The 27607-nt window shown below is 40.5% G+C and overlaps 1 protein-coding gene across 1 annotated transcript in view; it reads right to left on the bottom strand.

Moving 5' to 3' along the window:
- Positions 1-388: 388 nt before the first annotated feature.
- The window catches only part of onecut2 (one cut homeobox 2), a 37683-nt gene continuing 10464 nt past the window's right edge, over positions 389-27607 (bottom strand). Inside the window, exon 2 of the mRNA XM_085359621.1 lies at positions 389-698. Coding sequence (XP_085215747.1) covers positions 409-698 — 290 coding nt within the window. The 3' untranslated portion in view covers positions 389-408. The remainder of the gene's footprint in view (positions 699-27607) is intronic.

Genomic DNA, 27607 nt, shown 5'->3' with positions numbered 1-27607 from the left:
GTTTCTAGCTTATATTGCATAATAGAAAACACGCATCGTCTTCTCGTCTTTGGTATTTGGGCTAGCGTGTCAGCTTATTGTCCAAAAGGAGACATCAGCAGTGAACGTCAGTGAGGTTTGAATGCACTAAAGATTAATTTACCCTTCAGCTTCTTAATGGATGTATGATGAATTTGCAAAAGGCGGTTTGGCTAAAACAAGTCGTGGCAGTGAGCAGCCCCTCTCTCAGTTTGTCACTCTTGACAAAAGCAAAAAAAACCCCAAAACAAAACCAGACAAACAAAAAGAGTAAAAAGTTTGGTTTTCCTCCACGCTTCAACTGGACGAAACCTCAACCCGCGCCCTCCATCCCTCCCCAAAACTCCCACCCCCTCCCTGACTCCCCATTCCCCTCCTCGCTCTCTATTATCACGCTTTGGTACAAGTGCTTGACGCTGAAGATTGGCCGCCAGGGCTGGCTCCGTCGTCTGTCCATTTGTCCAGGCTCCGGCGGCGGGCGTTCATGAAGAAGTTGCTAACGGTGGTGAGTTCGAGGCCCAGCTGCTGCGAGATAGTGAGCTGCATCTCTTTGGACGGCCGCTTGTTCTCCTTGAAGATGGCCAGCAGGGTGCGCCGCTGCAAGTCGGTAAAGACCAGCCGCGACTTCTTTGGCGTATTGTTGCGGTCCTTCGACGTGTCCTGTTCCTTTCTCTTGCACGCTGCAAAGCAAGTGTGAGAGGGTGGGGGAAAGAAAAAATAAGAGGGGAAAAATAGAAAAGTGTTATTGTTTGCATTTGAACAACAGTTAAATATTGGAGGGGGATCTTGCAGTGTCCCTCACACGAAACACAAACAGAAGGTCTTGTTTACAGATGCTCATGTTCCTGTGTTGATCTGATCTGTGTACCTTCTGTCTCGCCATGTTTTCCATTGTGCCACCGGGCTGAACTTTACTTACTTGGCTCATGCTGTGATGTTTCACTGATTAGAAAACACAGGAGTTGCATGATCGTTTGGTATCTAAGTGTGCTTTAACCTCTAGCCTACTTGGTTCATTTCCTGATGGATTTGGTTGTATAGACTGTGGTAAAATCTGGCAATCAAGCTTTATTTGTGTAAAGTGAACAACCAGAGTAAGACTGCACTGAACTTTGAATTCTCATCTGTTGAATTATGACAGATATACTCTTATGTGTGATTTTGTTTAATACCATCAGGACTGTGTACTGTGTTTGCTTTACTTGCCACCTTGCTGTGAGTGTTTCTTCCAACCTCTGATTATGTTAAGATGGTGTACTTGTTTTTTCTGTGCACCTTTTTCCAAAAAGAAAAAAAAACTTTAGTTTTGCATCTGCCTGCCTAAAGCACATCATGTAATGCTCAAAAAGTGACCTTTAATATTTGAAGTCACTCATTCTTATTCTCATGTCTGCTTTAAACTTTAAGGATCCTAACTTAGTGAAGTGGCCTGGCAATATCTTCTTACAGTCACAGTAACAGCTAGTAGGATTCTCTAAATAGCAAGGAAAGTTACTCCAGTGCTTTCTTTTTTACTTCCTTTAGCAGAAGATACACTGGAGCATCCTTAATGAGAGGAAAGCAGACATTTATTTTCCATAATTCAAAAGGAAGCACTATCTGATTGTCATTGCGTAAACTTGTTTCTGCCACTGAAAAAACAAACAGTTGAGTTATTACATTTGAGTAACTCTAATGTAATAACTCAAAAATTAACTCAAAATCAAGAAAATAACTTGAAATTTTGAGTTATTAAGTTGAACTTTTGAGATAATAACCCCAAATGGTGACTTCTGGTTGCCAAAAAATGTTATTTTCAGTGGAAGAAACAAGCTTCTATGTGATGTTTTTCCAGCAAGTTGAAGGTAGGCTGACCTGTGCTAAGTCTACCACACCTGTCCCCAATTAGCCAATCAGCCCTTCTAATACATACACAGCCCTCCAGTCTTTCTCCTCCTGCTCGCTCGACTTTCTTGCCACTTTTTGTTCTTGTTGCAGTTCAGCAGCTCTTTGTGATTTTCTGGTTTTGTTGTTTTTTTTATTCGTGTATGACCTTTAAAGCTGTTTGTTTTTAACCTGATGCCTGCTCCTTTCCTGTAAGTGTTTGTTTTCGCTGACTGCCTCTACGTGTACAACCTCAGCCTGAATCAAAGATTTGGATTATTGTGGGCTGGAGCTGTCTCCTTTATCTTGGTGTAGAGCTGCATTTTAGCCCGATACTTGCATTGACCCTCTCTGACTAGATCAGAGTGCCGAGGGATCACCATTTTCCATCATGAAGTAACTGTAGTTTTCCTGTCACTGATTAACACCTGAAATGTGTCTGCTGCTGTATAGCAGCCAGAGAGGGCAGAGGAGGAGGATGAGGAGGTCTGTGTGTTTGATTTGATTACCTCCCTGAATTAAGTATGCACGAGTCAGAGCTGATCAATACGAATCAGGTTAAGGACTCAATTCAGTCACAAAACTATTATGTAAGGGGAAACTATCCTCTCTGTAAACACACACACAGAGTGACATCCCTCTCCCAGCTTTGTATCTCAGCATTTAGCGACCTGACAAGATTAAATTAATTAAGGACAGCACCTTTATTTGTTTCCCTGTCTCATTACAGGAACAGATGGATTTAACAATGCACCGTTCCCCCAGATATTACCTTTTAAGCTCAGAACTGGCCTTTAAGGAGTGACTAGTCCTATAAACACAATCAGTCCTTGTACCATAACGACAACTTTGTTTTTTTTACTTGGTCTGAGAGACATTTTTCTGTTGGTTCTGACCATTCATGACCCTGAAATATTGTACATGAGTAAAACAAACACCAATTAAAGAATCTGACTAAGAAAGGAATTGGTGATTTTTGCTGGCTAAAACCTCGTTGCGGAGCATTTATACAGGTTCTGGTATTTTTGGAAACACTTTTTTGGACTTTTCTAGGAAAAACTGCCTTAACTTTGAAATATGTTCCCCCTTTGAGTTGAATTTCAGGAGGTGCCTTTCAAAAAGGCGTCTGGAGATAAGTGTGAATGTCTTTGTGTCTGTGCTGTTAATCATGTGGGGAGAGATTCCTCTTCCTTTGTTCTCGCTGTCAGGAGTCTTGTGGTTGTAGTTAAAGTGTATCACTGACAGGTGGCACTGTTGATCTCTGAAAATGAAGGCAGCTGTTACCAAAAAAACCAAAAAACCAGCATTGAGAAAATATATTCATCCTCAGAGATAGAAAGGGGAGAGTCAGAGAGTCATCTCAGAATCATCATGACTGTAGAGAAGAGATATGTACAACAAATATCAATAATTATATTTTAAATCACAACTAATGACTTTATTCTGTACCTGCTCTGCATGTTGAGCCTTTTAACCTGTTTCCTATATATTCCTAATTATTTAACTATTTTTTTTAACAGTGCATTTATTTCCTATGTTTTCTTAGGACTCCTTTTATATTTTCAAATTAGATTTTAAAGATTGTTGGTTATTAATATGAAGGTAATTAGAGGGCTTAAAATCTGCCACAGGTTTGTTAATTCAAAGTTTAAACTAGAGGCAAATGTTGGACTTTGGACACGACTATTTACTGGATGATCTTTGTGATAAAATATTTAACTGTGAGCTAACAGACTCATACTTCTTATTAACAGCTTTCATTGCTACCTGTTTCTAATACTGCTGCTGTAGTTTACCCCCGGCTTTACACTCGCTTTAATAGGCGTGAAACAATGTTCTCGACTTTGAGAAATAATATTTCATATTTTGTGTGTGAATTTGAAAGCATGCACAGCTTCAGTTCTACTGAAAGGCTGAGAAGACGGAAAAATGAAATCTTAAGCGATATGAAATGGTTAGAATCAGCTTTTTATCAGGAATATGTGACCCCTGCTCAGCACATAATCCCTATAACTGTTGTTTTTATGTGTTTCTAAAGTTGATTTCAGAATAAAATGTCACAAAAGAAATATTTACTAAAACATTTAAATTCAAGTCCGAGGCATTCAGAGTCCTGCAGCGGTCAAAGCCACCACAGACTGAAGTTTCAGCATCATACACTCCCAGATGGAAAGCCTTTTAGTAGGCTGTACACATACTCTTGAAAAAAATTTAGATGATCCGCGTGAAATTTTCAGAGCTGCAACCAAATCAATTTTACACCACTTCAAGTGCCGCAGCCTAAAGATATCGTAGCATCATCATTGGGAAAGCTGCACCAGTTCAGCCCAGTGAAGCAAAGTGTGGCATGTTTGATGCAAGTGTTTTTGTGAGCTTTGAGACCTCTATATCATCAGTGTTAAATAATCTATGGATGTAGCAAAAATCATACAAATTATAAAAATGTATTTTAAAATGTTAAAATTTAATTTCTTTTTTTTTCTTTGTATAAACTCCAGTTTCTAAAAGGAATTTTTTTGCATTTCAGTGTTAACATCTGTGACACAGAACAAATTCTTTTTATATTATGGGACTCATTTTATATTAAGTTCACTCAACAGTGAAACTACCCTTTCTGTCAGTTTATCTACAATTTAAATCCTGATATTCCTTAATGTATGCAAAAGAATCACAAATTCAACAATAAGTCTCAGTTTTTCTGCGTGATGAATAAATGCTGCTGTAGTAAATGAAACAAATCTGTCAGAATGACTATTTAGGCTTAAATTGTAAGAAATAAATGTATAAAATTATAGGAAAGCTCTATTATGTCATTGCCTAAACTTATGTAATTATAAAACCAAGTTTTGTTAATTCACAGAACTCAATGTAAAACAGAGAAATTTAAAATATTAAAAAATAGGAACTTACTTGTCATTCAATTGTTTATATATTGCTCAATTACTTTTCAGTCACAGGGCAGGTTTTTATTAATAGGAAAAGATACAAAACCTTTGGAAAATCCACTTAAAAGTCCCCTCCACATTTTCCAAACCTGTCCAGTGGGCCAGGTCGGAGTCTTTGCTGGGTCAATTTTGTCCCATAAGCCTTATGTTTCACATCTGTGATGTAGAGGAACAGTAATACCCATTGGTACCCTGGATGGTTAGATCTGTGTTCTGATAATTCACTGAGCTGTTTGGCCATGGAAAAACCCCAACATGGTGCACGTTTTTTATGCAGATGTTAATCTTAGAGCGTTTCTCATCTATGTCGTTCAGCAGTCGGTGATCCTGCTCTGTAACTTTATGTGCTCTGCCACTTCTTGGGGTTCCTAAACACTTTACAATAATCCCGCTCACAGCTGATCGTGGAATATCTAGGCTGGAATGACTTGTTGCAACTGTGGCATCCACTTGAACTCAATGAAACTGTATGTTTGTAAAGGCAGTATGCATGGCTAGGTACTCGCTTTTATACACCTATAGAGGTGTGGTCTAATATTTTTTATCTGCCAGGCTTTGTTAAAGATGCTCCATTTAAAGTAGTTTGCTATGCTGTAAATAGATTTTAAATGTGCTCTCTCTGACTTTCTCGCTTCCTGCTTACTGTAGCTCAATTAAAAGCAGATCAGCAGCAGTTCACCCCACACAAGTTTTTTTTTAACTTAAAAAAAGTGCAGACACATCTACGTATAAAAAAAGGGAGCAATCAAACACAACCACCCCTCTTCCCTCCCGTTCCCCACACACACCCACACACACACGAACACACGACATTCAATGGAAGCACGCTTGGGTGGTTCATTCAGCCTTTTTTTTTCTGCCCGCGCCCTCTTCTGTTCGAGGTTACAGTAAGGATCAAACACACAATTATATTATTCAAAAGGGGTTTACCGGTTTGAGGAGGGGTGAGAGTAAAGGTGGGGTGAGGGGGTGGGTGTTCTTTAAAGGTAAGGGCTGAATCAATGGGATCAATAAGGCAGGGTCCCTCTGCCTTTCATTAGCTTTCTCAGCCACTCTAGACATCCGAGTGTTGCTAAATGTGTCTCTAACTGCACACGAGATCAGCAGAAAGTACTGAGAATCACTCCTGTTTTTTTCTCTCTGAATCAGCTGTCATGTTATTTTTACATCATCTGAGTAATCATCACTGAAATCTCAATTAAAGCATTTCCAGCACAATATTTACTCTCATAGTCATCTATGTAGTCACAAGTTAGCCTTAAATAGAGCTAAGGCTTTTATTGTCTAACCATTATCTAAAGTCTTTGATCTGCACTGCAAATTTTCCACTTTTATACTAAATTGCAACATTTATAAAAAATGATTAAGTCATCCAATAACAGTTTACTTTTGTTGTTGAATTGTTGCTAGAGAGCACACCAGAGATGTTATAATCCTGATTCTAATGGAAAACTTCAGTCTACCTGGGGATGAACTTTTTCTAGTTTCTGAGATGGGTGATACATCTTCAATACTTCAGTATGGCTATTAAAAGTAATTTGGCGAACTGAACCAAGACTGTGTTTCACAGCTAACTCAGTTCTATTAAAGCAGACATAGGTCATTAAGGGTTGGCCAGTTACTATGATCCATTTTATGTGAAATCAAAAACATGTTTCAGAGTAAAGGAACAGAGAATATTTTTTTTGCTAAGCTGCAAACTCTGGGTGCAGTTTCTCTAGTGAGCAGTTGAGGCTCACTCCAAAAGTGTGTCAGTTTCCACAAAGTCTTTACAGCAGTGATAAACATCTTTACAGACTGCTACAGAAATGGCTTTTATCTCGATAAACAGACTTTATTGCTATTTGGAGTTTGCACAAGTACTTCATGTTGGTGGTCGATTGGTCTAAATTTTTAGACCAAGTGGGTAAAAGGATCAACTAGTCGCGTGCCACACCTTCACCTCTGAAAGGCAATCTGTCTCCAACAATTGTGGTTACATTCAGAGTGACCACTGTCATTCTCAGACAGACTAATGAAGGTTTTACAAATAGTTGCCATCTAATTGCTAAATGGAGACAAATTGCCAACACGCCAACAAATCAGTCTGAATCAGTCTGCAGTAATGAGCACGACTTCCGACAAGTCTCTGCAATAGGAGACTTGACTCTACCACCTATGCCATTTTGTTGTTAAATCGCTATACTGCTGCAATTATGTCAGTATTTGTGGATGAACTTCTGTTTCAGATCTATCAGGTTCTGGCTGGACTCTCTGGCTGGATGTAGTTAAACAGAATTTCTTTGCATGTAGAAGGCAACAGATTTGTAATTTTCTAATTTCACACAGTTTTATTGCAAACAGATCGCATGTAATTGCTCACTTGGCCCAATTCACCCACCACTGATGGCAGGCCGACACAGGCTTATTGTCATCTTGTAGCCATCTTGATGCACCAAAGTCACTTTGCAGGCGACACCTGACTGCGAGTGGTCTCAGGCTGCAGTCTGCTCTCATTGTTTTTCCGAGTGTGACTAACATTAAAGAACAGTATAATTAGTAATATTAAACACACAATATTATAATAGACTATAAAAAATTGCTGAATTATTGTACATATACATTAAAATGCATATGTTACCACCTTTCTAGTGGGAACTACAAAGAGCTCTTTGTACGAAGAGACATGGAAGGTCAGGTAGTAGACATGGCTACAGTTACTTTGCTTCTTTCTTTGAATCAGCTGAAATATTAGTAACAAAAACCAACAGAACCAGTGAGCTGGTGGGAATAACATATCAAGGTGCACAACCTGAGTCAGTGAAGAGCTAAAAACCACCAGCTTTACCTAGCATGGGCTCTGAGATGATGAGAATCTGCACAAAACAAAGGATGGAGCACCGCTGTTGCAGAAGAAAGGGCCACAATCCAGCTGACAGTCCCTCACTTTAACACACATTTAAGAGCACTTCACTGAAGTTAATTATTAACCAATTCTGAAGAAGGCTGATATAAAAACTGATCTTATGTATCTGAATCGCAGGTCAAACACAGATGTTGTGCACATCTGTGCTGAACTGTTTACAAACACAATCAGCTTCTCTCTCCCACCTCAGCTCATGAGGTCAAGTCTTCCAATATGGCAGCTGAGAGGCACTACTCCACCTTAAAGCCCTTTCTCTTTTCATTTTTGAATGGGGGGGGGTTTGAGTCAAGTACAGAGCCTCAAGAGCTGGTAACACTCACAGCAAACTCATCAGTGTATCATACAGACGCTTTAAGAGTCAAGGGCCAATAAATGTCAATAGAAACGTCAAGTTGATGTTTTATTGAAGCAGCGATTCGAAGTGAAAACACAGATATGGAGCTCAGATACACCCGTGATTATAAGTGGAAACTGAGTGGAAAAAGAGGGGTGCAAGAAAAAGTTAGGAAACACAGAAAGGAGGAATGGATTATCAAAGATGAGGAGAACGTGACATAATAACCAAAAACAGGAGGGCTTCATTTTCAAACAACATCTGTTAGTCTAGGTTAGTCTGTGTACTGGGTCTCTACTTGCTGTTTTTGTGAGCCTCCTGTCTCCCATGTCTTGCATTTAGCTTTACATTCCTTCCCTATATTCTGTTCACCTGTCGCTCATTTTTCCCCAGTTGTGTTCATATATCAACCTTTGAGTGTTAGGAGTGGCTGTGTGGAGACAGGAATAGGACCCAAGGTGCAGACTCCGGAGACAGTCGTGAACTCAAAACAGCTTTAATGTAGAACTCAAAATATAACATAACTGGAAAAAAAAAAAATCAAAATAAACTTAAACCAGCGGACTGACAGAACACACAACTAGGTAAACGGTAGATCGCGACACAGACACAGAGAAACACAGGGCTTAAATACACAGAGGGAGCAATCAGGGAATGGGTAACAGGAGGGAAACACAGCTGGGGCAAATCAGGCCTAATGAGACAAGGGGAAGTGAAACCAGATACATTAACATCAGACATGGACTTTCAAAGTAAAACAGGAAACACAAAACACAGACTGAACCAAAGACACAGACTCACATGCAGGCACTACAACAGAGGGAACAGAGACGTGGGACCAGGGCAGACACAGACACTGACTGGACACGGGGATATAGCGGACAGGGGAGACAGCAACTAAGGATTACACAGAGACAACCCATAAGACATAACTCTAACAAAGAAACCAAAGCATAGAAATGATAAATAATATATAAACTCAAAACCCTGGGTCAACGACCCAGGCATCCTAACAGTACCCTCCCCTAAAGGGCTGGCTCCCAGACAGCCCAAACCGAAACACCAAAACAAAAAAAACAACCCAACCAGGGTGGGCGGCGGTGGAAACAGGATGAAGGGCTCGAAACAAACCAAACAAGGAGTCAGAAACCAAAAAAGAAAAGTGCAAACACCGGAGCCCGGAAAGCAACATAACAAAACACAGGCTCACGACAGGCGCAGGCGGCCAGGAAAAACAGGTCACACAAAGTTCAGGGGGCCGGCCCGGAAGCTGACGACCCAAGAGCCCAGAAAAGCGTTCAGGGGGCCTGCCGGACGGGAGGCACCGGCGGCGACCGAGCAGGTCAGGAGGCCGGCCGGGCGGGAGGCACCGGCGGCGACGTAGCTCAGGGGGCCTTCCATGACGGCGGCATAGTCCAGGGGGCTGTCCATGACAGCAACGACGTCCGGTCATCAGCCTGGAAAGCGGCCGAACAGGACGTGCAGGACGAGCAGGCCGGACAGGACGAGACGGCATGGGAACCTCAGGCGCAGACGAAGCTGAACACTCGGAGGCTGGACCAGGCGGAGCTGCAGAGGCTGAGGCTGGACCAGGCGAGGGCGTGGGAGCCGCAGATGGTGGCGCTGCAGGCGAGGCAGGCTGCTGGACAGGCCCCTCGGACCCTCCGGCGGAGACAGGAGGCTGGACGGGCCCCTCGGACCCTCCGGCGGAGACAGGAGGCTGAACAAATAGGTGAGCTAATGTTTGAGCTATGGATAGAAGCTTAAGTTGTATTGACTGTTGTAACGATGGTAGTAATGGTGGGTGAGGTGGTGGATGAGCACCAAGCTGAGCTATGTCTTCCGAGCCTACGGAAAAATGCTGGACGGGCTCACCTGAGCCTCCAGCAAGGACAGAAACCGGTGCAGGGGCCTGCTGGGCAGTAGCCGCTCCCACCCGCGGAATAGGCACGGGCGCAGAGACTAGCGGAGCCTCAGCTGGCCTGGAAACTGGAGCAGGGACAAACTGGGCCCTAGCCCCCCCTCACCCGAGGAACTGATACAGGTGCAGGAGATGGCTGGACCGCAGCTGCCCTGGGCGGAGGAGCACCGGAAGGCAAAGGAGCAGGCTCACTGAAAACTGGCTCATCAAAAATAGGTGACGACCCTTTCCCACCACGTTTAACAGTCTGTACAGTCCTAGGTTTAGCAGTGTTCACAGTCTCAGAAAAAACAGACTCGGCAAACTCAGGTTTTAATTTGTTCCCACCCCAACGAGCAGACCTTGAACTAAAAATCTCAGACGAATGCTTATTGTGATGAACTAGCGCGGGAAGATTCAAACCAAAACTGGCCTCCCAATCCAAATCCTCGTCGAGAAAAGAAATCCCAAAAGTGTCTGAGGTGAGTTCATAGTCTTTACTGTTTAACGGCTCTGGTGGCGTTTGGAAAGTGTAGTCCTTTTGACTCACCACCGGAGGTTGCTCCGAAGTGTCCTTATGACGGCGACGTGAGCGCCGTTTCCTTTGGGCAGAGGTAGCTGGCGGTGTGAGCAACTGAGCCTCTGGTGCACAGAACGGTGACGCTGAGGCCGGAGCGTGAGCGCCTGAAGCTACACGGAGGACTCCCAACTGAAGCGGCCGCATCTTGAGTGCCAGCGGAGCAACAGGTGGAGACTTCTGGCAGCTCCGGGGACCGCCGAGAGCCAGCCGAGTGCCATGGAAAATGCGCCCAACGTCAGAGGTAAGCCATGGCTTCCAGCGGAGTTCCTCCTCCAGCTGGGCAAAGGCTGCTCGGCGTCGCTCCTGAAGTTCAATGTCTGCTGGGTCCATAGTATGGTCGCGATCTTCTGTTATGAGTGGCTGTGTGGAGACAGGAATAGGACCCAAGGTGCAGACTCCGGAGACAGTCGTGAACTCAAAACAGCTTTAATGTAAAACTCAAAATATAACATAACTGGAAAAAAAATCAAAATAAACTTAAACCAGCGGACTAACAGAACACACAACTAGGTAAACGGTAGATCGCGACTCAGACACAGAGAAACACAGGGCTTAAATACACAGAGGGAGCAATCAGGGAATGAGTAACAGGAGGGAAACACAGCTGGGGCAAATCAGGCCTAAGGAGACAAGGGGAAGTGAAACCAGATACATTAACATCAGACATGGACTTTCAAAGTAAAACAGGAAACACATAACACAGACTGAACCAAAGACACAGACTCACATGCAGGCACTACAACAGAGGGAACAGAGACGTGGGACCAGGGCAGACACAGACACTGACTGGACACGGGGATATAGCGGACAGGGGAGACAGCAACTAAGGATTACACAGAGACAACCCATAAGACATAACTCTAACAAAGAAACCAAAGCATAGAAATGATAAGTAATATATAAACTCAAAACCCTGGGTCAACGACCCAGGCATCCTAACATTGAGTCCTGCATTTGGGTCCTAAACCTGCACTTCATGACAATTTTGTGTTCTGTGTATTGCTCTTTGCAAGTTTTTAAATTGTAATTTTAAGGACTTTAGTTTTGCATTTGTTATAGATGCATATTGTTTAGTTTTTGTAACTTTTTTTCATGATCTTCATTATTATTATTAATAATATTATTATTACTACTGCTACTACATAATAATAATACAATAACATAAACTCAAAAGTAAATGAACTAAGGGGGAAAGAATTGTTTCCAATGCGTGAACATCCACAAACCAGGGACCAAACCAAAATTGTTAGTGTGAATATATTATTACTATGTTGTGCAGGAAAAGTTAAATCATGCATGCACATTCACCCTTTTTCTGAGTTCAAATACGTTATGGAAATGTTTTTTAAAAATGAACATCTGAAAATGTGTGCAGTTTCAAGACAGTTGCTTCACATGTGGTGAGAACTTACAGGTTGAAGTGGAAATACATTAAACCTTCTAAAGCCCAGATTTTTCTTTCACATCTTTAAGAATTAAAAAACACGGTCTAGCTCTAAAACCAAGTTTAACTTTCCCTTCATTTTCCCTCCTGCGTTGTACGATGCTATAGGAATGAAGCTTATTATAAAGAGTAAAAGTTTGAAGGGAGGAAGTGAGCGAGCCAGCGAGCATTGGTTTCATCTTACAGACGGGGAGAGGGGAGCTCAGCAGAGTCATTACAGACTGTTTTCATCTCCACCACAGAGATAGATCACAGCCTGGCAGCTCCTCCGTGACAGCCTCGGTCTCCACGGTGCCATGCAGGAGTCCAGCTGCTGATGGACGCCAATTCCCACTTTGCAATACATAAAGGGAATGGACGAGTCGCTCACAAAATAGTGACAAATTCCTGTCGGACAGTGTGATGGCTCAGAAATATAGTGGTCTGAATGACAGTGGATAAAATGGGGCACAGTTCAGGGACAGGGCTGAGTTTTAGATCACCAGTATTAGAAGTGCTTAGAGATGAATGCACAATCCCTTTCTTCTACTCGTAAAAACAAAAAATAGGAAAACTATAAGCCAGAATAATAAAAAGCACTAATACATGTGTTCAACATAAATAAAGGATACAGATTACCTGTGACATGAAACCACATGCTTATTGGCTAAAAACCCTTCAATCACAAGTCAACAACTACTGACTGCGTGGGCTTCACAGTCAGACCCCGAACAGAAACTTCATCATCACCATCTTGTTTTTTGCAACCAAGACGGTGACAATGGAAACATAAAGCAGGACTTTAGAAACCAAAGTGATCTTTTATACTGGCTACAATCAGTCCTCACAGACTCCAGTGTTAAAATGTTCAAATTTACATCATAAATAAACATGTTTAGAGACTGCTACAAACATCCGATTTGGTCTTCATGGACAGTTTACCCTGTCATAATAACCATCTGAAGGTTGAACTCTTTTGGAACTGACATTAAGGCTTCAGTTTTTGTGAAATTGTTATATTTTACTAATGTGCTACTACTTACTTTGAACTAATGAGCAAGTATCTGTTCCTGTGCTGTAAACACCATAAAAGATGGACATAGCCTCAAGATGAACATCTTCATCACTTGCATCTTGGTGTTTTGAAACGGGACGTCACAAACACAGACTCAGATTTAACTGAGGACATAAACTCAGAAGGAAGGTGTTTACTGGGATCAGACCTAATGGCTGTTCTTCCCAGAAACTTCTATAGTCTAAAGGAAGACAGAAGACAGAATGCCAAAAGTTGATTTGGGTTATTTAAACTGTTTTACATGATTTGTTGGCCTATAATCTGCCAAACGTGTCAGTCATGAATTATATCGATTCATTTTCAGCCAGAAAGAAAATTCCTATCAAAAGATAGAAGTTGCAATCAGCTTTTGGCACAGTGACTTTTAGAGATATGGTCTCGAGGAAAGCAGAAATTGCAGCAAATATAACATTACAGTTATGTAACGAAATCTTAAGTGACCAAAAAGGACTGGATTTATTATAATGTGGGTACAAAAATGCAGAGTCATAAAGATACTTGTAAAACAAGTTAGTTATTTAATACATAACCCCTTCATAAATAATGTTGATTAAAGTCTGTTTACCAATATAACCAAAAATATCACACATAAAAACATAAAGAAACACTGAAAATTACTTTCTGGCACAAAACCTGGAAGCTAAATCCATCTTTTTATACAGCCTACAGCTATCATCCAGTCAAACTGTCAATGTAGAACTGTGCCCTCTCGTCCAAAGATGGTCACTGCTGCCTCCAAGAAGAAAAAAATAAAACAACATGGGCCAAAATGGTCAAAATGTTGACACAGATAACTCAAATCAATCCTTCAGCATTCAGTCAAGCAGCTGTCATTAAACCTGCAATGCTCTTAAACTTTTGGGAGTAAGAGTAATGTAAGAAGTCAGGGTAGCTTATGTATATTTAACATTTGGAACTGGCAAATTTAAAGACTCAATCTCTCACTTTCACTTGCCACACCTGGCTAGCAAACATTTCACGGTGAATTCCAGTGATAAAAGGTAGTTAGCAGCCCTAAGATCAAAGCACACTGCAACATGATTGGAGGCTTTTTGCTAACTTAATGCAGAAGTTTTTCCAGGTACCACAGTGGTGTCTGCTTGCATGGTGCAGAGAGATGAATTGTGGGAATTGACCCCACACACAGGCTACAGAGATAAACTTGAATTCAGTCCTCCTAACAAACCAACAGCACGATGGCAATGACGCTACGCCTGGGTAGAGGGCCGATTAGTTAATAAGCTGGACGCCATGAATAAAAAAACACACCAGAGATCAACAAAGCACAGAAGCTCAAACAATGGCTTTAACACAGAAATGAAGCGAGGGTCATGTCACCACCAGATATTTACTGGAATGTGCAAAAATGTTTGTATGCTTATAAACTTCACAGTTAACACATGTCAGACAATTGATATGAGTGAGAGGCCCTCAAATCACTCTGTGTCAGGGTTCAGTACGTATTACTTACATAGTTTCACAGTAAACAGGTCACACTGATCACCAAAGCATATTGATCACAGGCCATTGTTTCCTGTGTGAAACCACCTCTGTATTAAAATCAATGATTCTGACTAAACTGCAGCTGCCATTTTACTTCTCCTCTGTCTGAGACGGAGGCAGATGGAAGGAAAAAGAGGAAGACTGAGAAAAAAAGAAACCGAGACGCAGACGGAGAGTTTGAGGATCAATACAGCTGAATATAAAGCCACAGATGTCTGTCGGGCCTTTGCAGACAGACAGGCTTCATTCAGCAAGAAACAAAAAAGGATTTCTTGCACAAAAGGAAGTTCCTCTCTCTCTCTTTCTTTCCCTGCCTTTCTTTGCATCTGTGTGTGTAGATTTTGTGCCATCTTCTGTTTTCTGTTCATCGTTATTTCATCTTTTGTCCTCTTTCTGTCCGATCCATCATTTCCCCCCCTCTTTTGTCTCCATTATCTTTTTAACTATCTTCTCCCTTGTCCTCCCTTCTTCTTCTCCATCTCTCCTCTTCCTTCCTGTCTCCTCACCGCTGCCTCTCTGTCATTTCCCCACACCTTCTCCTCCTCCTACCTTACTGTTTCTCTCTCCTCCTTCTCCACGTCTTCCTTCTCGCTCTCCCTCACTCTGTGATTCTTTATTCTTTTTTTTTTTTATTGCACCATTACCACTTAAGCTCTGATATCCATTACACAAAGGGCATATAAGTGCAGGGTAAGTAGTAAAGTCGCCCTTCAACACACACTTCCAGGCTTGTGTGTGGCGCCATGTTTTGGACGCTTCGACACTCCGTCATGGGCCGACCAGGCCGAGCGTTGTTTGGGTTCAGTCGTTAATCAGCTGTGATGCTGTTAATGTGGGCGAACCTGGCGCGGTGTCACACGCCCCTACACTGCAATAACCGTGACTGCTAACTGTCATTTAGTGCTGTCTGCTTATCTCAGTACTATAACTGTAATCTGCTGCTATGTGCTCAAGGTTTATGTCTTTATTTTATTACTTTTCTGCTAAAACGTGCAGTGACAAAATCCAGTTGACTAAATCTTACTTCATTTTAAAAAACTAACAAAAACAAACACTTCTAACTGAACCTTTAAAAGGTACTTGTTGTATGTCATTTGTCTTTTTAATACAAATACAGACACAAAATGACCTCTGCTCCTACAGACATCTACAGCAAACCAGCCCTCAGCTCTGAGTTCTGTAAACACAGCTTAAATGTTCATCTCAAGACCTCAAAACAGAACTTCACAAATCGATGGCTGATATTGGTAGTTACATTCAATCATTACAAACACGTCCTTATTTACAGTGGTGGGCTGCTGAATGAAAAGACCTCGGAAAAACCTAAAAAGAACCACACACACACACACACACACACACACACACACACACACACACACACACAGACTGATATAATAATGTAGAACCAGGTCTCCGGCAGCCATATGTGTGTGTAATGTGTAAGACAGAAGCTAAAGCACAGCACTCAGAAACAGGACTGTAGCACTTAGCAATGAGTACTCTACTACTGTATAACACTGTGTGTGTGTGTGTGTGTGTGTGTGTGTGTGTGTGTGTGTGTGTGTGTGTGTGTGTGTGTGTGTGTGGTCATGCTTAATGCACCATGGTGCTTTCCTGCTTCCGTTTTAAGAAAATAACCGGAAATGGAGACACAGACTAAAGCCTCTTTGTGCTTCTTTCTCACACAGACACACACTCGAGAGCATGAGTGAGACTGTAACAGTTTATCCTCTGATGTCTCCTTTAAAAATACAGTGTATGTCAGTAAGTCAGCTGAGAAATAAAGAGCACTCACTCTGTTAGACTCTAAACCAGACAAATCCTTGTTACCTTCATCTCCTTTGATCTTACACTATATCTTTTTTTGTATTGTGTCTATAAAGGCATGTAGATGTGTCTGTCTAAAATACACAGAACATGTTGACAAGGAACAGGTTTCCCTGACCAATCGCTTTTGGCAAATAAAAAAAGAAATGCCATAGCCAAACTGCAATCACCTGACAACTCCTTAGCTTTTTACAAAAAGCATTTGCCTTCATATATGGACTGTAAGAAATAACTGGGAAACACAACAGGAATTCTTGGCTGGGAGATGTGTTATCTGTATATCTGCTGCCTCTGTGCCTTTTAGCTGAAACACTGGCTATCACCCACAGAGGCTAATTCATCATATGACAGGCGATGGGTTCCCACATTGCTTATGTTGTGACCCAAAGCCCAAAACTCAGAGAAACATTAATCCCAAAGAAGCTATAAATCAGAATAGGAGGACCTCCTATAATTATTGTCAGCTGCCCGTACTCTTCCTGCTGATGCAGTTGAACCAGTCTCGTTATACTGAAATGCCTGAAGTGAATCCTAAGACTCGGCTGTGTTTATGAAACTGTTAATCTTCAAATACTACAGTGTTCTAACAAGCCTGCAAACCACCTGGAGACGCAAGCATCATCAGACAAAACAGCATGAAATTATGCCACAGGATGTAATGCATTGGGTTCAGGCTTTACTTTACTGAGGCTTTACTTTGGCCTGTGATATGATCAAGTTCTTTAAAGTTAATTATTCCATCCGTGTTCAGTCTTGGTGTGTCAGAAGGGTTTCCACATGTACAGACTGATCTGTTTCATGAGTGATGTACCGAGGAACAAAGAGAGTCTGAGAGAGAGAGAGAAAGAGTATTCAGAGTACGTAATCACTGAATCAGTGTGTGTGCAAAGATGGTTTATCAGTGTGTAATCTGTATGTCCACACAGTCTGTGGTGACATCACCGGACAAAGGTCTCTCTGCCCGCCCGCCCGCACACACATAAACGCACACACACACATTAATGTATCTCTACTTGTTTACCAGGACAAACGGGCTGCCCAATCACAGAAACTGGTGACTCAGTGATGTCATTGAGCTGATGAGGAAATGGCCTCAGAGGAGTTTGATGTCATCCACCTTCATCACTCACCCTCTGTCTTGCTTTGTGCCGCCTTCTCTAATTTTTCATTTTCTCTCATTCACTTGCTTCCCGTCCTCTCTAGTTCCGTCCGTGCAGGAGCTAAGGAAACTTTGTTCAAATTCATGCTTAAATAAACATGATGACAATCATCTGAGTACATTACAAATCTGTGTTTTTATAGATATGTTTCCAATCACTTGGTATGTTTGCAATGAACAGGGTGAACCCAACTGCAGAGCCTCGCAGCTCTATGAGGCAGGAGGATGCAAAAAATACTATAAAGAGGAAAAATATAGTATGAAAAAAGAAAAAATATAGAAAGTCTACCAGAAAAAGGGAGACTGAAGGGACTACAGAGGACAACCTGACAAAGGCTGAACGCAATATAAATATCCAGAACCAAGGAGGGATAATAAGGCGCACGTGAACGACATCTTTATCTGCTGACTCAGACACTGGGCATTATCCACAGAGAACTTAACTCAGACCAAGGGAGAAAATATTGGTGAATACCGACACCTAAGAGATGCACAGATGAACTATTGCTAGACCTCCAGTCTGTACACGATTCGGCTCAAACTGCCTAAAATGTACAACCTGATATCACTGCTGTTAAGTCTTCAGGTTCTGATCTGTTTGACAAATTGTTCTCTTATATCCTGAACAATATTTTATACATTGTGGATTCACTCAGACCAGCCATAAAAATAAAACCAATAATCCTGTTACTATGTTAGATCCTCATATTCACGGACCTAACATAGCATAGCATCTTTATTAATAGATTACTTGTAATGCTAAGAAACCAGGCAATTTTAAACCAATGACTCCATGTTAGCATCCTTCCCGTTTACATCAAATATTATGAGAATTGTAGTGGCAAAAAAGTCACATTCATCCAAAGTTAAAAACAACATAAACCAAGGACATTCGCTTTTTTCCACCAAGATTTACAATACACACATAATAAATTATATCCCTGTATAAATGATTAAAAACCCATGCATTCAAAGGGTTTAAATATAACAAAGTAAATAAAAGTTAATAAGAGCAAGAAAAAAATTACATTAAAACATCCTTCCAAGAGAAAGAATGAAAATGTTGAGAGAAAACACCCACTAACCTTTAACCTGCTGAATATTGACACTGAGGATAAGTCAGAGGGAAGCTCTGTTTGGACATTACACACACACACACAGTAATAGGTGATGAGTTAACTGATCTCTCAGTACCTCTTTCTTATCAGCAATGTTTTTTGGAGGCCTGAAGTCATCGCCGCTCTGTCTCACAGCACAACGGTCCAACAGAGAGCAAACACGAGCAGAAAGATAATAGTCTCTGATCAATAGATTGTATTGTAATCGCTGATTGATCAAAAGAAGGTTGGTCAACTATAAACGTACATCCTGGCAAACCGCTCACCGCTATGTTTGTCTCCAAACGATCAGTGGCGAGCGATTTGAGTTGATCAGGTTTCCTGCTTTGAGAGATGCAGATGCAGCTCACTTACGTTTAGTCTGAAAATGTATTTTTAAAATTGTATTTAGATTTAAATATCTGATCTAATATGGCTTAATCTTGATCAAAAAGTTTAATATTTATTAACCAAATCAAATCAATCAGTAATCTGCTTCCTTACTTATTTGTACCATTTTTTCCCGTGTTTATCTTTGGCTTTTTTCTCTGACAAGCTCCTGCCCGCTCTCTCCTGCTAAACCTGTCTCCATTAAAGGTTGTAATATCTACAATTGGATCCCATCCATCCAATATGAAACATAATCCAATAACAGACAGATTCAGCTAAATGAATCCAGTTATGTGGCCCAATCAAATAGAGGAGGATTCCCTTCAAACCCATCTGTCTGATACACATCAATCTGGGTGCTTTTAATGCTTTTACCACCAAACTGAGCGGAGGTGAGCACAGAAGAAAAATAAGAACAATCTGACCTTCAACACTGGCTTTCTTTTCTCTGTAAATTTGGCTTTGATTTGGACTTTGTCACCACAAATGATAAGAATAAAAGGTCAGCAAAACAAAAAGTACAAGCTCTGTAGGTGAGATAAAGAAAAGGCCATTACTGCAAGAAGAAACCATGAAGTAGAAAACAACAAGATTCAACAAAAGAGGAAATTTGGCTTCATGCATACATTAGAACAAAGAGAAATTAGGCAGTCATGGCCCATGTTTATTTTTAAATGTCTGTAGTTTTCCCTTTTCACAGGTTTTCTCCTGTGTTGAATTGTGGTTTTTAAATCCTCATCTTTATTTCCTGAACAGTTAAGGTGAGTAATTGTTCCCACCTGTGTCTCATTTCCCAATAACGCTTTGTAAACAGGTTCTCTTGTGTTTTGCTGTTACTGCCCTGTTCAACTGCTTGTGCTTATTTTCTGTGATCATGAAAACTGTCTTGCCTGCGCGTGTGTGTATGTACAATTATATACATGTTATCTATATATTTTTTCTGTGTTTATGTCCTTGTTTTTGACCTGCAAAGTGATTACTGTACCACATGCTGTACAATTTCTAATGTAAAAGCTGTGCTATCAAGACATGCATAGTGGTTTGCAAATGGTTATGAGATGAGAATCAATACTGCAAAAATCATCCCCTAAACAACACAACATTTTTCACTGGTGTATTAAACTGGTAGAATGGTAGTCCACGTGGCTTTAAATACAAAAATAAAACTATTGTTGCTAACAGTTTTCCACGAAAAACAACTTAAAATATAAGGAGTTTTTTCTTTAAAGGGGAAAAAAGAGTTAAATGTTTGAACTTTAAATGTAAAACCTGATTCCATTTAAATCCATTATTTCCAAAAGACTAGATAATTTTATGCTATTGATGTGCAGTGACCTTTGCATAAAGACAAGCATATAACATAAAATAAAACCAGAGTGGTTGCCAGTGAGGATCACATCTCTCTCTCTCTTTTAAAGAGTATTAAAATATTAATATAACAATAAAAATCACAGCTGAAATATATAAGACTTGAGCACTGTATGACATGGTTAACTCTCAATATCTAAAAGGGGGTTTAAATATTTAAAAATAAAAGTCGTGTTTCGAAAATGACATAGAGTCCAATGGTTTTGAATCAAGCCCAGAGACAATAGTGAACTGTGGCCACAAGACATTGGTAATTTATAGAAAAAATGCAAACAGCCAATATAATATAATATAAGCAGAACAATCGCTTGCACTTCGCTGGTTTTAACTGATGCCTATTTTTAGATTTCACTGGGCAAGCACTGCCTCTTTGCTTGCCCTGAACTTGGAATTCCCATGTGCTTGGTCACAGGTATAGGCCATCAAACTCCCTGGTTTCTCTGTCTTTTGCATGTGTACACCTCAGTTATTCCCTATTCCCTCAGTGCCTCACAACTGGTGTTTTATCAGAGTGACAACTCTACACTTGTTTATTATGCCAGTCAATACCAGCTGTAGGAGCATTTTTTTGCTAAACATCCCTAGCATGCTCCCATAGGTGGGAATATGGACAACAGCTTTCATATTGTGTTTTACAACATGATATGTTGCCTACAATAACACCTGTATCATGTCACAACGATTCTATGATACAAGTAAACATCAAAATGCATTTTCAGCCTTAAAGTATCTGATATTGACTGGAAAATGCTTTTCATATGTTATGATGCTGATTATAACGTTGTTTAATGCAAGTCTGGTCCTCTCTTCCTTTTCCTCCTTCCACAAGGGGAACTACTCCATTCTCCCTAATAAATCATACTGTTATGTAATAAAAATATTAAGATCTAAAATTTGACCTAAAACAGTCCTCCAAGTGGGGTGGACCCCTGGGCCCATCTCTAGAATATTCATTGACTAATCTGGCCAAAAAGAGGCAAAAACCAAGAATATGTCAGTAAAACTGACTAGCTCACTATTTTAATTGTCACATTTTCCCCCTGTGAGTTTCTTCCTGTCACATATTTCATTTGCTTTCCCTTCATTCATGTTATAAGTGCCACCATGTGGAATTTCAATAGCAAATTTCCTGCACATGAACATGCAGAAGAGTACTGACATTCAAACAGGCTCTGGATGCATGAAGGTAAACAGTCCATGTGGAGCATTAAACAGGGAAAGCATTTACTAAAACACAACCTTGAAACCAAAAACTAATGTCACTGGTGAGTCTAACTGGTGAGGGAATCGGTTTAGAGCAGCTACATCCTTACGTACAGAGATATTGATATATTTGGCTTCAGCGTATCAATAACATATTGCAAGGGAAATCGAAACAATATATACTCATATCAATATTTGGTCCAAAGTCAGTGAATGTCACTAAAGCAATGAAAGTGAAACATGCTGTTCTCATATCAAATATTCACAGAAGACTAAAGAAAACAGTCAATGTAAATGTCTCCAAACACCAGAAAAAGAAACTGGTTTCAGCAAAACCAAGTGCAAAACCATTTTAGCCACATTCTCCAGCACGAACCAGCACACAAATAAAGTAATTCCTGTACTGTGATTCAGATTCTTATTGTAATCGTTATGTAGTGAGCCATTGGCTCCAGAAGGCTCTTTGCTGAGTTGCATGTATGCCTTTCACATAAGTAGTTTGCTGCGTCTACTATTGCACATTAAAGTGTCCAGGTTGTTGTTATTGTTTTGCAGCAGGAGACATTCAGATACAGTCTCTCTCTCTCTCTCTCTCTCTCTCTCTCTCTCTCTATTGTATGCTGTCAGCTCTCTCGGCCTACAACCCCCTCCCCCATCTCTTCCAGGAACCGGTCTGGATCAGGTTCCTGCAGATCAATGGAGATCTCGGTCCACACCGTTTACGTTATCGTTGCCAGTATTAATGCTCTTTTAATCTGCTCGGGATTACAGCCATCGATCCACGTCATCCATCCACGCACACGGCCAAGCCCGAACTGCAGCTGCTTTACACACAACAACACACACACACACACACACACACATTTCAGAGGAAAACAGCAGAGGAGAAAACAACAGCATGAGCAGAGGCTGGAGCAGGAAGGACAACAAACAAGAATGTGCCTCAGCTTCCTTGTTTGTGTCCGATCTCAGTATCTGACCATCAGAGCATTGATCGGTTATAGATACACATCAGCACATTTGCATAACTGTCAGCTGAAGCAGCAAACCGAAATATCACAGACTGACAAGAAAAATGAAAACTTTAAAATGAGTTTGGTGCATTCTGATGTATAAATTGTGCTTGAGCAGTAAGTGGGTGGAAGTAAAATGAGTTGAAAATGTTTCAAACTGTGACTATTTAAAAACTGAAAGATATTAAAAATCTGAATTTAAGCTTAATAGTCCTGTGTCTCATGCCTATTTTTGGTGTTTAAAAAAATCCATGTTTACACACTGACACAGTTTTTCCTGTAATAAATTAATGTTTTTACTCTAAGCTAAATTAATCAGCCTGTCATCAGATGTTCTTGTGCACCAGGATTCTTCTTCTACTTCTTCTCATCTTGATATAAACATTAAGCATAGAAACCATTACCAAGAAATTCAAGTTAAATTATAATAATTATAATTAATTCTATTCAGCAAATAATCTATAAATTATCTATACATATTTTGATGCTGTGTTTTTTCTTGGCAAATTAAGCATGTAAAATTTAAAACTGCATAATAATAATAAAGAAAAGGGCTCAGTGGCTACCAGAGTATGAAAGTAAAACTGTTAATTGAGAACGAGCAAATCACCAGAAGATCAATGTGAAGCAATGAAAACACTTCAACTCAGGCTCATGTGATGAGCACAGTTGTTATTAAAGATAAATTTTCAGATTTCCAAATGCAGTCTGGAGTAAGGGAATGACTGAGTTAGGTGATAATAAAATAGACATCTAAAGGTTTTTGTTGTGCGTTTATGTTCCTTTTTTCCTTAAACACTGTGTTTTCACAGTAAACCCTGCCTGCAGCCTGACAGGTTTGTCCTGCCTGTCGTTGCTCATTACGCCTCTGGACAGACTTATTTCAGCCAGGCAGTGACACCAATACTAATGAAGCTGAGGGAGGAAGGGTGAACAGGATGGAGGAAACAAAGAGAAAAAGAAAATTAGGAAGAAAACATACAAACCCCACAAAGATAACTACAGTAAAGTAACAGAAAATGTCATCAATGGGATCGGTCTATTCAAAGGTGCTGCTTCATGTGTGGATCAATAAATGAATCCTAACAACCACTAAAATAGCACAAACCAAATAAGGCCTCACATCCTGCACCTCCTCCAGTCTACTTCTGACCTAAACTGCTGCGGGGCCTCACTATTGATTGGATAACGTCAGCAAACACATTCTGCAATCTCCTGAAAAACCCCTTGAGATATATAATGTGGTTAAAAAATAAATCCAACAGCAGCCAACAAGGACAAAAATAGTTGAAATTAATCACAAATGCTGTTCTACGTGTCACAATCATTAGATGTTTCCCATATTTTTAGTCTGTTACTGGAAGCAGTTCATTCCCAATTATACGTGTATAAACATTTTGTTTAATTGTAACTTCAAGGATTAATAGAATCTACTGCATTGTCTTTACACATCACGACCAAATTGCAGGCTTTTACATACCAGTCACTAAAATATTGACCTCCTTTTAACTGTAGCCTTTCCATTATTCCAGAAATATCCATGATGAGGACCTTTGGCCATGAAAACATACTTCATGATAGATTTAATAGATTTACTATTATTATTATTATTCTCTTGAAATAGGTTCTAGGTTACCACATGAATTGGAAGATAACTAATTGGCTTCTTTTGAATATAGCTGTAGGAAACATGCAGGGGGTGACTTGTTTCCTATGTAGACAGGTATCATTTAAACTGGAAAAATGGCTTTAAACTGCAATGTCTGACTGTTTTTTGTTCATTTTACAGTGTTGTGAAGCTTTTTTATATGGAAACCCAAGTAACTGGAACAGTGCATAGATAAGCTAACTTAACTGTTGGTGCTTAGAACCTGCAGAGGGGATCAAATAAAATCCTGTAATTGTAATCCACTGGCAGAAGCCAGAGTTCGCTCATGCTAGTTCCCGAGTTATTTTCTCCCAGACTACAGCAGCTCTATACTATTACACACTACTGAGCTCTTTATGAGGTTTTTGAGCTTAAAGCAGACCTGTTAACGGAGTAAGTCTTATTCATAAGGTTGAAAGAGGCAAATTTCCAAATGAATGGTAAGAAATTAAGACTGGCATGCTATAAATTAATACTATAGGGCCAAAGACATTGCATACTACTTTTTCCATAATGTATCTCAATAATACATTTCATTGAACCTAATGTCAGAGTAGAGTAGTTTTTAACTATACTGAAATATAAGATATTATCACCAATAAATAGCAAATTTTCATAGCTAGGCTAATCTTTATGAAAAGAAAGCTAATTTGGCCTTTTGAGCATGATTCAGGATTGTTTTCTCGTCCTTGCTGCAGCTCCGACTGTCCACTGTGCATTCTCTGAGCACTCGGCCTCAGTGAGTTCATGGTCCAGGTGTCACATTTGATTTGACCGTCCTAATAAAGAGGCGACAGGACCATTTTCTCCCCTGAACCCGAGCCACTCAAGCAGCCCCAGCAATGCTTCTACTGCCCCAGCAACACCAGTGCACCATAATTGGTGTGGACAGTCTTAACGAAAAATCTCTACACCACTCTTCTGATATTCTTATTGGGAACGGTGAAGGTTGGAAAGAGTCTGTAAAAGGAGATCGGTGCTCTGCTAAATGAATATAGTGCAGCCAGAGCCTCTAGAGTCATAATTTTTTGATTATCTGAACCTTACAAAACATACAAACGAGTTGTGAGTTTTCGTAATTTTAGACACAAAAGCAAGCTAATTATTACAAAAATGCACAGGCACAACCAAAAAAAACATTGAAAATCAGGAGTGACCAACAAATGCAGACTTTGTCATACTTACAAACACAGTTAGTGTTTGGCCTCGGCATTGAATGTCGCTGCAGTTGGTGTATTAAGACACCAAAGTCAAAGATCACCTTTTGGATATCTCTGACATGGGACCAGGTTGGTTTAGACACAAAAAGGAGGAGCTCAAGTGAAGGTGGGTTGTAAAGTGGCTTGCAGATGTGGAGCAACAGCAGCCAGGTGGCTTAAAGCATCTTAGATATCATGCCTTACATGAGACTTGTCAACTCTGTGCATAAAGAGAATCAACTGATATGAATCAATTTAATTCAATTTAGTTTTAGTTTTATAGCCTTAAATCACAACAACAGTCACCTCAAAGTGCCTTACATTGTAACATAAAGAGCCTACAGTAACAGGCTTTATTAAGCATTGATTTAGACTGCTTCATCCAAAACACAGCATCTACACTGCCCACCATGAAAATAGTGTGCATTATCAGCATAATGTCATCACCAGCTTTTTGTGTCGTAGAGATAAAGAGCTCCTTCTTTCTACCTTCACAACCTGAAAATGTATATATTTTCAGTCTTGTAGTGTTCAGAATCATCATCGACCATATATAAGAGTTTGATGTAGCCACTGTGATGTTGTGAAACCTCAATCTCGTGGTTTTTGCCATCACCAACTTGATGTTTTGAAACCAAACGTGATGAGTGATAAGACTAAGAAATCAAGGGATTGCTCGAAGGCTAGCAGCTTGTCAGTTACACAGTAATCAATAAGTAACAAGTTGTACTCAGTACATCTATAAACCAGTGACTGAACCCATACCCTCATCAGGACAGTGTTTGCTCAGCTCATAGAGGAGCTGAGGGTTTTTCCACAATCTTCTTTAAAACCAGAAGAGTTGACCATTAAAACAAATGTAGGTTTAAGACACATCTGCATGAACTTCACTTTTCAGACCCAGAAGGTACAGCCATCTATTACGGAAAGACCCATCAGACCTGCTGGAGACACAGAAGTCTGCATTCACTTCCCAAAACCTGAAGACAGACTTTGTCACGTCTCACTTTCCAGCCACCGAAAACTGCTATCGACAGCACGAGACAGAGATAACAGCATCTGTCAAAGCTTCTCACACCGACACACAAACAAACATCACAAGTCTCCTCTTAGCAGCCTGAAATCCATTATTACAGATCGATGGCAGTCTGTGAATATGCAGGAGGTCAGAACAAAAACCCCGAAAACGGACACAAGCTGTATTCCCACAGTCTGAAATTGTAAGACTACGCACACACACACACACACACACACACACACACACACACACACACACACACACACACACACACACACACACACACACACACAGACAGTAACTGCTGGTAATCTGTGTCATAAAGCAGAGTCCGACTCATTAATAATGCACCCTGTCTGCTCGCAGCAGGATGCATAAAATGGAAAATATTTAGGTTCAGTCACTCAGATTTTCAGCACAATTTGACTCTGAGTGGATTCATTCTCTTCTGGAAACATTAAGGTAATCCCTGGTGATCATATTCTGTATTTTATTTTCCGCTAAAACAACCAAGCCAACAATGACTGTATCCTATTGATAAATAGACTGTGCTATCTAGAAATTAGTTTCCCTTTCTACCTAATTTCCTGTTTTCTGAGATGCTTTTAATGTGAAAAACTCCATAGGAAACAACTTCACAGTGCAAAAGAGATGCAATATGAATACATGTTGAATTTGTGGTATGTAAAAGGAGAAAAGAGGGATCATTGTTGTATCATTACATGCACATTACTCTGAATAAACCATGTGAATAGCGGTTCGTTGATTCAACACCAATTTGCCCATCATTTTCCTGTCATCCATAATTCAGTCGCAGTCACGGGCGGACTCTGTCCTCCATCCAAACAATGGACTCCTCCTCCTCCTCTCTTCCTCTCTCCCTCTCTTCCTCTTCCTCCCTCCCTCCATTTTGCCTGGTTAACCCGGCTGTGAGGTGAAGAAGAAGTGAAGTGAGCAGACCGAGGCGGGTCACGCTGAGATTCCCATCAATAATTCATCGGGCCGCTGCTGCCTCTGCTCTTGTGTTCAATTCCCCTGACGATCACATAATACCTCCACCCCCAAAAGAGAGAGAAGAGGATGGAGCGAGAAAGAGGTCCAGGGGACGAGAAAATGGTGAAAGAAACAGATTCAAAATG

The sequence above is a fragment of the Diplotaxodon limnothrissa genome, linkage group LG7, assembly GCF_057381915.1.
Source record: "Diplotaxodon limnothrissa isolate DT_005_m linkage group LG7, D_limnothrissa_male_GT1.1, whole genome shotgun sequence".
NCBI lineage: Eukaryota > Metazoa > Chordata > Actinopteri > Cichliformes > Cichlidae > Diplotaxodon > Diplotaxodon limnothrissa.
This window is presented reverse-complemented; position numbering and strand designations above follow the sequence as displayed.